Below are 11,502 nucleotides of genomic sequence, written 5' to 3' on the forward strand. Positions count from 1 at the left end.
TGGTAATAATGGATACACGGTACACAAGGCGATCTGCAGAATTTTTCGAAAAGACATTTTGCTATTTTTGATTGGGTATGTCACATGATTTTTTACCACATCACACACATACCAACAAGGCCTTCCTGCTGTGTGCACCTCATGTGCTTCCCCCTTCTGGTGAAAAGAGTGTAAAACACAGAAGTGATATTTTGGGCAAAATTAAGACATCACGTTCACATGTGACATTACATACCATTTATTGACAATTACGACTTTATAAAGACAAAGCTTTTTGGTGGTTTCGCCATAAAACACATCTCCATCGCTAAAACCGTTATTTGGAGGAGGAAATACACAAAGAGAAGAAGAAAACAAAAGGAGCAAAAAGGCCTTCATCCTGCCAGACCACAGGATGCACTTTCATGGCAACTCCATGTCCTGTTACAGTGTGTACATACACAGAAATGACAGCTTGCGTTCAACTCAGACTGCGTTCGGCGTCACGATGCAGCTCACTCCCGAGACAAAAAGCAGTGTCGTAACAGCAGGTACTGGCTAGGGCTGCGTTTCTATTATGGTCACCAACTGCCTCTGCTCCACTGCAGCTAATCTGAGGCTACCAGTACAAACTGAGGAAACAACATATAGAGTGGGAGGCGCAGAGAGCACTCCAGGGATTGGAACAGTTACATCTTACAGTTACCATATTCATTTTGGCTTGGACATGAGGTATACATCATGCTAAAAATGTGGCTAACACTGTGGTTCACCACACGATATCTCAACATCTGAAATGTCTTGAGGTAAAGCACAATTTTTCTCACGACAATTCAACACCTTTCTTCAGAATGTCAAAATGTGGTGAAGATGAACTTCCATCCACCTGTTTTTATGCACATTTTCATTTTCATTTTCATTGCATTTAAAATATTTTTCATTTCAAATAAATCCTCTCTATTGCAGAGGAAACGCTGATTCAGCTGACCTTTCCCCAATTGTACTTGGCCAATTCTCTGTTGGGGTGTCCCAGTCATTGCTCCACCCCCTCTGCCGATCTGGGGAGAGTTGCAGACTAGCACATGCTTCCTCAGATACATGTGCAGTCGTCAGCCGCTTCTTTTCACCCGACATCGAGGAGTTTCACCGGCGGGGCGTAGCGCATGGGAGGATCACGCTATTCCCCCCCCAGTTCCCCTCCCCGCCACAGTATAGCCTGTGTGTACCCCTCGTGTTGGTAGGAAGGACATCTACATCTACACTACCCGGAACCCCCCTCGATGTTTCTAACGTGGTGAAACATCGTGCGTCACCTCAGGACATTTCAACATCTGAAGAAACCAACGGGATCAGAGCAACAGACATTATAAAGCAAATAAAGGTCAGTCATCTTCTGCTAAAGAAGAAAAACACCTTCCCAGGAAAGTACAAGCATCCTTACATATCTGAAAGTATTTGCATAACAGACATGAAAACAAATCCCTATATGTACTACAGTACCCATCTGTACACATACAAACGCCTAACCAAGACTGTAGTAAGAACCAGGGTGACGAGCATCGACATATATCTCAGTGGTGACGAGCTGTAACACACGCCGCTAGGAAACTTCAGAGCAATTTAAACTTCAGAGCAATTTAAATATGACACCGAGAAAGGAAAAGGGCTAATCAAAACATCTCACAAGAATATGAAGTGTCCCCTGCTCATATTCCTAAGTGATATCTCTCCTCTGGCTTTGTGACGCCACAAACCGTTTGTATGACTTCCGGATGAATACAAGCGTCATGGCATTAAGACAGCAACACAACATCAAGTGTCTGGGCAGTGCTCAACACTAGGCATGGTTGCTGTGACAGCGGTGACAAACTCGATTTCGATCTGGCAGCTATAGAGATAATGTTAACCCCCCAAAAGAAGTGATTTACTGGCCCCAACATCCAGAACCGAAGATAAATCAGTTATGACCAAAGTCCTCTGTGTTGCAACATTCATTCAGAGGAAACGTGGTATGATCAGTTTGAACTTGTCGCGGAGAACAGAAGCACTGTTAGACGGATGCTCAGCAAAGGGTGTTGATTGTAGATATTATTTCGCCCTCCTGACATGTTCGTGTGATCAACTCTCTTACATGTCAGCAGAGTTTATTTGATAGATGTAGCCTTCAGAGGTTTACCTGAGGGAGGGAGTAGCGGACAAGGTGTGTGGTGTGTGTGTGTGTGTGTGTGTGTGTGTGTGTGTGTGTGTGACGTGTGTGTGTGTGGTTTCAGGCAGCAGCTTGTCTATGTGTGTTTTTGTGTGTGTATATATACTGTGCGTGTGCGTGCACATGAGTGTGTGTTCATTCTCCAATGTGTGTGGGAGTGTTAGGTTGGTGCAGCCCCATGGTTTTACAAAGCCAGCCGGCAAAGTCTACCCTCTCCACTTCTGCCCGCTTGATAAACGTATGGTTCTGCAACAAAACAAAAAGAAAAAAACACTCAAGTATACACAGCTTGATAAAAGTATGGTTCTGCAAAAAAAAGATAATCGTAAGATAGTGGTCTCTGAAAGCCAGTGGACTGCTACGGGTTTTACACCAATGACAACTTCTTCACATGTTTGTGTGACAAAATATTTTGAACAAAATCGGAATAACTATGAACGAATGAAATCAATACAGTTGAGTGCTGTTATTTCATGCTGCTAAATGCTAACGATAAGCCCAAACCAAACGTTACGTTTCAGTTTATGAGTGTGTAGTAGAAGGACGTTAAAGCGTAATTGTGAATGAACCCTAGACAAACAAGAGCCGAAGTAATTTAATAGTAAATCGGAAATCCATTCAAAGGCCCCACCGTAACAATATATTGTTGACTAAAGACAGAGATGATTTGATTATTGTTGAACCATCAAGCGAGAAGTTAAAGCTAATGTGATGGCCTGACAGTTAAATCAAATCACAGTTAACTTACGGCTCTTTAACAGAGCCAACCGTCTCCTTTATGACTGCCTTCAGTTTGCAGAGCAGACTCAGGATGAGTCTTCGCTGGTACCCAGAGCCGTGTATATAGAAGAGTCGCGAACATCTCCATTCACTCCAATGGACCAGTTTTTTACTCTCGAGTTTCAGGAAGTAAGGTTCTCTGCATTAAGCAGCACTGTCGAGTTGCAGCAAAATGGACAGTTTGTATGTATTTTGTAATGTGATGACATAAGACTTGTGAAACTGAAGTGATCTTTTCAGTGAATTGAAAGTAACAACTTACTCTGTTGTTGGACCAGAGATTCACAGATGTTCAGCTCAACCATTTGCAGGTACTGTAGACATTTACTGTAAATGTTCTATGCATAGGCTGCACACGTGTCCCATCTGAGATTTTTGTTTTGTTGTTTTATAGGTTTTTACAGAATTGCGCAAATCTATACTGTAATCTGGCAATCTGGGCACCGACAGTCTCTCAGTCTGACGACTAATAAGTCTTTGGAACAGACGGCCGCTATTTCGCGGTTTCCGGTGTTGAGCGGACGTCCCGACTTCTGCTTCCATCGTCGTTTACAGTCCGACGACGTCTCATATTCAGTTATGTGTTTATTGATATTAGACAAAATGCTGTCTGGAGCTAAAACACCTACAATCGATCAGCTCCAACTCCACTCTCGTGTCAATCTGTCTGTCCCAGAGTCTTATTAGTCGTTAGAATGAGAGACTCTGGGTGGCCAGACTGTCAAAATATTAATTATTTCTACTGAATCCCCACCGCCACAACAACAAGCTATACTGACTTATTGCAGGACATATGGGATGAAAAGCGGGGTTTTAGCTGACTTGACTTTTACTGGGTGAGGTGTCGGTTTCTCGAATCCCACCCCGTGAGCAGTGACAAGAAGAGGAGTGGATTTGTTCTGTTGACTTTCCTCTCTGCTCTTTGCTCATGTTCAATTACCATCACTCACTCCTTCATCTACTCCCACCTCACTCTCCTCACACGCTCTAACGGTGTTACACTCTCCTCACATGCTCTAACGGTGTTAGAAAGTCTACAAAGGACGGATAAGGCTTTCATACTCATGTGTAATCTGCATTACTATTGAGAGCCAAAGTGGAACGTCACCTCCTGCTTCAGCACTGTACCAGAGATTTTCATCCGCCATTTATTTTCCCATAGACATTTCGTAAAATGCTTATAAAAATAGTTTTACTTGTTCAAACCAAACGGTTCAGCTATATTTAGAAACAGGAGAGATCGCATAACATTTCACTCGGACAAAAACGTTAAAAAAAATGCGGGTTTAAAGAAAATGTTTTTTCGATGTTGCTGTTTTTTTTATGTTTTGGTTCGAGTGAAATGTTCTATGGTCTCTCCCGATTCTAAATATAGCTGAACTGTTTGGTTTGACGAAGTAAAACTATTTTTATAGGCATTTTACGAAACCACAGTGCAGGTTTGGCAGAGCTCAATCTACAAGCAAAATCTGACCTGACAATCAGATGTGGTATCATGTGTTATCAAAGGGACAACTACCACCGCAAGTAACACGCGTGAGCGGCGCAGAGTCAAGTAGAAGTCAAGAAAAGTATTCAAACTTGAGTCATACTCTAAGTTGAGGAGTGAAACACTCACCATCAGCATTTTCAGGTCGGCCCTGTCTGCTGGGTTTTTGATCAGACTGTGGAGACACACAGGAGAGAGCAACTGCTTTATCCATCCATCAGGTTCCACACAAAACATTGGCTTTAGGCATCTTGGATTACTTCTTGTCATTATGTAAACTGACAAAAAAGATCACACACACTATTCCTCACAATGTGCTGTGTGTCATGTCTATTGGAAAGGGTGACTCACCACTTTGTCACAAAATCCTGGAAATCCGAGGTGAACACGCCGTGTGGTAGTTTGGGAGGAGGCTGAGAAACAGAGGAAAGTGAAATGAACACGTGACTACGAGCACTGCAAACAACATAGAGCGAGTCCCCTGTTTTACAGCACTTTTTAAATCATATTTTTTCTCTGTCCCTTTCCTATAAGATCAAACCACATTAAACCTGTGGCAATCTACTTGAACTGTTATTTCTGGCTGGCAGGCAGCAATACGCAGAAAAATGGTTTCGGTAAATCAGAGGGCAATTTGGTTGAATTCAGAGTTGTCCTTTGCACAATTGAAATGACGTTGTCTCTTACCTCATTGACGATGTAGTCCAGGAGCTCAAAGATGGCCATTACCGGGCCGTGACCTAGAGAAGGAGCCAAGGTACAGTTATGTTGAGGGTGAAGGTCACTTTGACACAGTCCCAGAGACACAGAAATACGCAGTTGGTTTGTGAAGATCTTCGACATTTTAAAGCAACACACAGGGTAAGATTTTCACCTGAAAATGAAATAGGGCAAATGGGGCCTAACTTTGCCCTAGCAGCAGGTGAGTGCTCTGGGCTTTTACACCGGCAGGGCTCTGTGCCGGTTCCGGTTCCGGTTCCCGAACGCAAATTTGAACCGGCCGGCGCGTTCAGACTGAGAAAATAATTGGTTCGGAACCTGAAAAGTTGGTTCTGAGCGGAACCAAAAGATAGTTGGTTTTTCCTTGGGAACCGTGACATCATCAGTGGGCATGTCTTATTCTAGGCTGTGAAAATGAGCAGGAAGGAGAAGAAGAAGGCAGTGACAACATGGAGAGCAATAATTTGCAGTGGTCTGCTGAGGAAACCAAATGTTTAGTGGCGATTTGGGAATCTACCGAATTTCAAGAAAAGCTAGAAAGCAGTACAATAAAGAGCAAGTTGTATGCCGAACTTGTGGAAGAGATGGCCAAGGCTGGGTTCACTCAAACGCCAGACCAAATAATTAATAAACTTAAAAAACTGAAGGAGGACTACCGAACAATGTCCTCCCACTTTGGTTCCGCTTAAACTGGTGTGAACGCGGGCTGGTTCGCCAGAAAGCACCAAGGTTCTGAGACTCCAGAACAGAACCAGAACCGTGTCTGTCTGAAAGTGGAGAGACTGTGAGAGAGTGTTGCACGTGCGTTGCTCACCACTGACTGGTCTCCCCGGCGGCGCTCTGGGTCTGGGTGAAGTGCCGTGTGGCTCTGGCTCGGCGCCGTCCAGGACCGGTCGTCCAAATATGGCCTCCAGTTCTTTAGCGTCTAGAGATGGGATGGGGAAGCGTCCAACCGACAGCTCCACAAGGGACAGACCCATACTCCACACATCTGACTGTACAGAGTAGTGAGTTCCCTGCAACCTCTCGGGCTATGCAAAAATACATAGGGAAAGATATTGTGGTTTTAGAGATTATTGTTAATTATTTTGAATGCTGATCAATCATATGAATTAAATGGATAAATCTGGAATATTGAACTTGTTCAGGACTGTCTCAGTGAATTAGGCCTCAACATTTATATTAAAATTGTCATATATTATATATATATATATTATATTCTATATATATTACATTATATTCAAAACTTGAGGCACAGGTTGAGGTTAGACTATTGTCAACAGTCAAGACAAGTCCAGTGTGGGAGCGTTTTCGAGTGGGTTATTCCCACAGGAAACCTGTTAAATTCGTCACCGGGTACAGCTAGAAGTACTGTGGAGGAACTAAACTGCGTCTTAAAAGGCTTAATTGAGAAGGGCCGACATACCGACATGTAGGATCGTGTCCCCACAAAAGAATTGGCCATAGAGTCTATGAGCTGTCCGCTGACACCAAAGTCACACAGCTTGATCTCCCCACGTGAGTTCACCAGTATGTTCGAGGGCTTCACATCTAGGTGGAAAATTGATAATTTGTGCAAAGATGGATAACAAGAGAATAAAAAACTGCACACAATTTAAGGATTCATACAAAGACCTGGGTCAGTGCTAAAATCTGATGCATTAATTTTCAATTAACCAGCCATTTTTAAGTGCTATAAATCAATAACAAATTAGGTAACAGAGCAACGTTTTGAATCTTCTGACAGAAAGTGAAAGTTGTGTTTTCTTTTGTTTTTATCTTGAGACGACTGAGCTAGCCAGCAGCGAAACAAGCTATGGAACCAGGAAAGACTAACATTACTTTTCTTAGAAATGTTACTACAGTACATCTACTGTAGTAAAAATGTGTTTGGGGATTTGGGCACTCTACTCTGTGTAGGGATGACCACAAAAGGGTATTGGATCAAAGTAATTAGTATAAGTATACTATATCATCGTAACATCAGCAGTTTATGATTTCAAAGAAAATGTAACTATTGTCAAATGAACATACGGTACATACTGTAGCTAAATACATTTGTGGTTAGAATTTATTTTTGAACCTATTGGGGCTCTTTAATAGAGGCTCAGGCAGGAGATACAGTTGCCAAGCAGAAAAAATTATGTTGGTTAAAAAATGAAAATAAATAAAGACTATCCAGGCCAAAAGTGAATAAAAACATGATTTGAAAACAGTTTGGGTTTTTTAATCTTTGACAAGTGGCCATGGTATAAACAGGATAATACACAGGGGTGTGCTGTTAACAACATATAATGAACCTTGCTATTGTGCATTATGCCTTAGATGTTTTAATATCCATGGAAAAGAAAAGAGTACCTCTATGCATAATCTGATGTTTCTCTCTTAGGTAGGCAAGACCTCTCAAAACCTGTTGGAAAAACAGGAGAAAATACAAAAGTTGATAATCATGAATAATCTCGGTGCGGTTTCGAGTCAGAAGAGGTGGATTCTTCTGACATGTCCAGTAATCTTAAATCAACTAGATATACCTCCTCCTCGCGGTTGTGTGCCTCCGCCAACAAGTCAGCACTACATCCATGTCTGTCCAGACTCATACAAGCACAAATATCTTGAAGCCCACAGCGCAGTGGTGTGGACCTTCAGCCTTATGGCACTTTAGGCAATGTTTGGGGGTCCCTCAACAACAAGGCTAATCATTTTCAACATGAAAAATCCCTTATCCCTACTCCACCACATCCCCCAAGCAACTCCCCCTACCCACCCCTCAAACTCCGACTCTCTACGACCTTCCTATCCTTAGCTATGACCCCTTTTACCTAGCCCCGCCCCCCTTCCTTGATGGAATGGACAGACATGCGGTCACAGTGACCTTGAACTTTGACCACCCAAATCGAATCAGTTCATCCTTGAGTGCAAGTGGATGTTTGAGCCAAATTTGAAGAAATTAAAATTTCAAATTTGCAAAATGAATGTAAAATCACATAATATTACAATATTCTTTGTTGAAGATAATCATATACTCACAGCAATGCTGACTTTGCCCAGGATCTCCTCTGGGATCCTTCTGGCTTCTTTCAGCACCTGATCCAGAGAGCCACCATCCTGCACAGCAGAGGGAGACAAGAGGCAAATTATAGAAGGTAGCAGGGGAGAACCAGAATATCTGTCAAACTTGAATTAAGATTATCATCTGCACTGTTCATCAATGGCGCTGCTTTAACAATGACTTTCTTTAATTTTTAAAACCACATCTAAACATTACACTAAATCCTCTGACACACTCACTGTGCGATTTTCGGCTATCCCAGATGAAAGATGACCAACATGAAAGAAAAGTGGAGATATCTTTGGTCATGGCTACAAAAACGGTGGTCCTGAGTCACGCAGTGTGGCCTGCAATAAACTTATAAGATTGCTAAAATCTTATAGTCTGTAGGCAGCTTAACACATATATATAAAGATGATCATTGCCATTCTGTCCACCATTCTCTCACCATGTGCTCCATGCAGACGCTGATCTCTCCGTCGCTGTAGAAGGCTCCGTAGAAGCCCACAATGTAGGGAGAGTTACACTCGTGCAGCACCTGGAGCTCTCTGATGATCTGGTTTCTGATAGCAGGTTTGATTTCTAGATGGATCAGCTGAGCAAAAACAGAGCATTGAGGTATAATAAGCTGGTTATTGAATCAAATGTTTTTAATGAAATGCTCAGAATGTCTTATTTTTGTACACTAAAAGGTATGTGACACAATTTATGCCAAAGTCAATTCAAAGATTCAAAAACTTTATTGTCTGTCACAACGCAACAGAAATTTTTCATTTGACCAGGCTCAGGTACATGTTACAAAAACACATTAAAAACACAGACGCATATAATAAAAAACAAAACTGACAAAAACAGTGTTGTTAAGATGTTAAAAGTGCAGTGCCCATTGAAAAGACAATACTGGAGGGGAATCAAAGTGCAGTAGTTAAAAGGTTAAAAAATGTTAAAAAGTTAAAATGTAGTTCCTACTTTAAAAGGTTGAGGGCGGTGATTACGGATGGGATAAATGATTTTTTGTGAATGTTTCTCCGGGCCAGTGGGACTTTGTACTGTCGACCTGAGGGGAGTAACTGAAAGGATTGGTGAAGGAGGTGAGAGGGACCTGAGGGGAGTAACTGAAAGGATTGGTGAAGGAGGTGAGAGGGGTCCTGTGTGATGTGGATGGCTTTCCTAATGACTGACCGGTTGTACAATTCACACAGGGGGATTTGGGGGATTTGGGGTGAACCGAGTATTTTACTGGCCTTTTTTGGTTTTGCGGGAGAGTTTGGTTTTGTGTTTGATGGCGAGGGTGTTGTACCAGGATGAATTGTTAAAGGTGAGGTTGGATTCAATGAGGGATCTGTAAACCTGGGTTAAAATGTCCTTGCTGACGTTAAAAGCCCTGAGCTTCCTCAGCAGGTGGAGGCGCTGCTTGGCCTTCTTGTCCTCCTCTTATCAATTAACAATCTGCCGCTTACCTTTCTGGCCATGATGAGGCCTGAGGGTTTGTGGCACACCTTGTTGACTACTCCTCCATTGCCAGCACCCAGCTCACAGATACGATGGAAATCGTCATCTTTCAACTCGCCCACCTTGGCCTTCAGCGTGAGAAAAGCCTCCAACCTTTTCTTCTGCTGGTCATCCAGATCCAACTCTTCCAATTTCTTTTGTAGTGCTTCTAAATTGGCCCTGAAAAGGGGGAGATGAGATAGAGAAGGCATACAGCATATTTCATAATTCTACAATGAACTGAATAGGATAGATAGTATATTGATGAAACTCAGTATGTCAGCAGGACAACTTACTCAGATGCAACATCAGTGTTGTTGGTAGAGGACAATCCGTCACCAGTGGGTGTAATGTTTAAGGGAGGAGGCCTTTTAGGAGGCATGTTTACTTGCAGATACACTCCAGACTGGGCTTAGCTGATGCTAGTACTAAGTACTCCCCTAACTACAAATGGTAATTTCTCCAAAACTAGGTGGGCGAGGTAGGCAAAGGTGACAGAAGCTATAGCTAGCTGTTGCTGCGTTCTACTGTCACACACCACGGTTAGCTTGATAGCAAAAGCCTGGTATTGTCCAACACCTTTCCGTCCCTGTTGTTTTTGTCCGAAACTCGGACAAAAACGGCTGTATCTGTTTGTTTATCCTCCTCGCCCTTGTTCCTACTGGCAGGTGTATGCTGCGGCTGCTTGCTTGCGTCCCAGGATCCGGCGTCTCGGGGGCGCGGCGTAATGAAAATAATACAGCCAAAGAGTATTGAAGGCAAGAGGTGATATGCTACAGTCTGCTACGAGTGGGTAGCCGCCGGGTCGTCTTTGGTACAAGCCATCGACATAGGCATCGTCTTTGGTACAACCGTGCTGCTGCCGCCGCCATTTTGGACTTAATCTTGGCAAACAACGAATTGGTGCATTACCGCCACCAACTGGTATGGAGTGTGGATCAGAATCTAGCACCGTCTGGCGTCTAGTATTTACAAAAAGAAAAGAAAAGAAAATAATAATAATAATAATAATAATAATAATAATAATAATAATAATAATAATAATAATAATAATAATAATAATAATAATGATGACATCATATCCTCTCAAAAACCCGCCTCCACTGGATAAAACTAGAGAAAGGGGCTTTGTATTTTGTAGTTGCTTTATTCAGGAACAATAGCCTACTGAAGCACATGTTCAAACACGCACACACACAAAAGTTCAAGTATATTTATTGTCATTGTTAAATTTCTCTCTAAAAACAAATTAGTAATGCTCCATTTTGCTGTGAGAACAAAAACAGAACAAACATACACAACAGTTATTAAGGCAAGTTCATTACAAAGTACATATTATACAACACAGTTAATATTAAGTAAATACATTCATATTATACAACAAGTTGGCCCTTTTGAGCTTTCAATTTAATATATTCAGGCTACAAATTTTGGTCATTGGTTATGAGAAAAGGAAAAAGAAGGGGGGGGAGAAGGTTAACTTTATCATCGTAAGGCAAGTGACCTTACTGGCTGCACAAAATGTATTATTTTCAAATCAGATGGAACGAGTCCCCTGTGGCTCTCCAATGTTAGCCATCTTTGCCTCCCTGCAAGAGACTATTGTTATGATTGACTAACACAATTAAAACAATTGGCCACTGCATCATCAGTCACACACCTGCCCAAACCTCCCCAGTTGTACTTGGCCACATTCCCCCCAGTTCCCCTCCCCCCGGACAGGCACCCATGACCGACCAGAGCAGGCACTAATGCAGGACTCATATCCCACCGGCTTCCCACCCGCAG

The 11,502-nt window shown here is 42.5% G+C and overlaps 1 protein-coding gene across 1 annotated transcript; it reads right to left on the bottom strand.

Annotated features, from left to right (window-relative positions):
• Nucleotides 1-229: 229 nt before the first annotated feature.
• On the bottom strand, nt 230-10,399 carry map2k2b (mitogen-activated protein kinase kinase 2b). Its single transcript, XM_083659388.1, has 11 exons — nt 10,011-10,399; nt 9,684-9,894; nt 8,672-8,818; nt 8,202-8,279; nt 7,533-7,584; nt 6,601-6,725; nt 5,989-6,205; nt 5,142-5,194; nt 4,806-4,867; nt 4,584-4,629; nt 230-2,431 (listed from the first exon to the last, which is right to left on the bottom strand). The coding sequence occupies exons 1-11, from the start codon at nt 10,094-10,096 to the stop codon at nt 2,321-2,323; spliced, it is 1,188 nt and encodes a 395-aa protein (XP_083515514.1). The 5' UTR covers nt 10,097-10,399; the 3' UTR covers nt 230-2,320.
• Between the last annotated feature and the right edge of the window lie 1,103 nt (nt 10,400-11,502).

This window comes from Poromitra crassiceps, assembly GCF_964638095.1.
Source record: "Poromitra crassiceps genome assembly, chromosome: 23".
Classification (NCBI taxonomy): Eukaryota; Metazoa; Chordata; class Actinopteri; order Beryciformes; family Melamphaidae; genus Poromitra; species Poromitra crassiceps.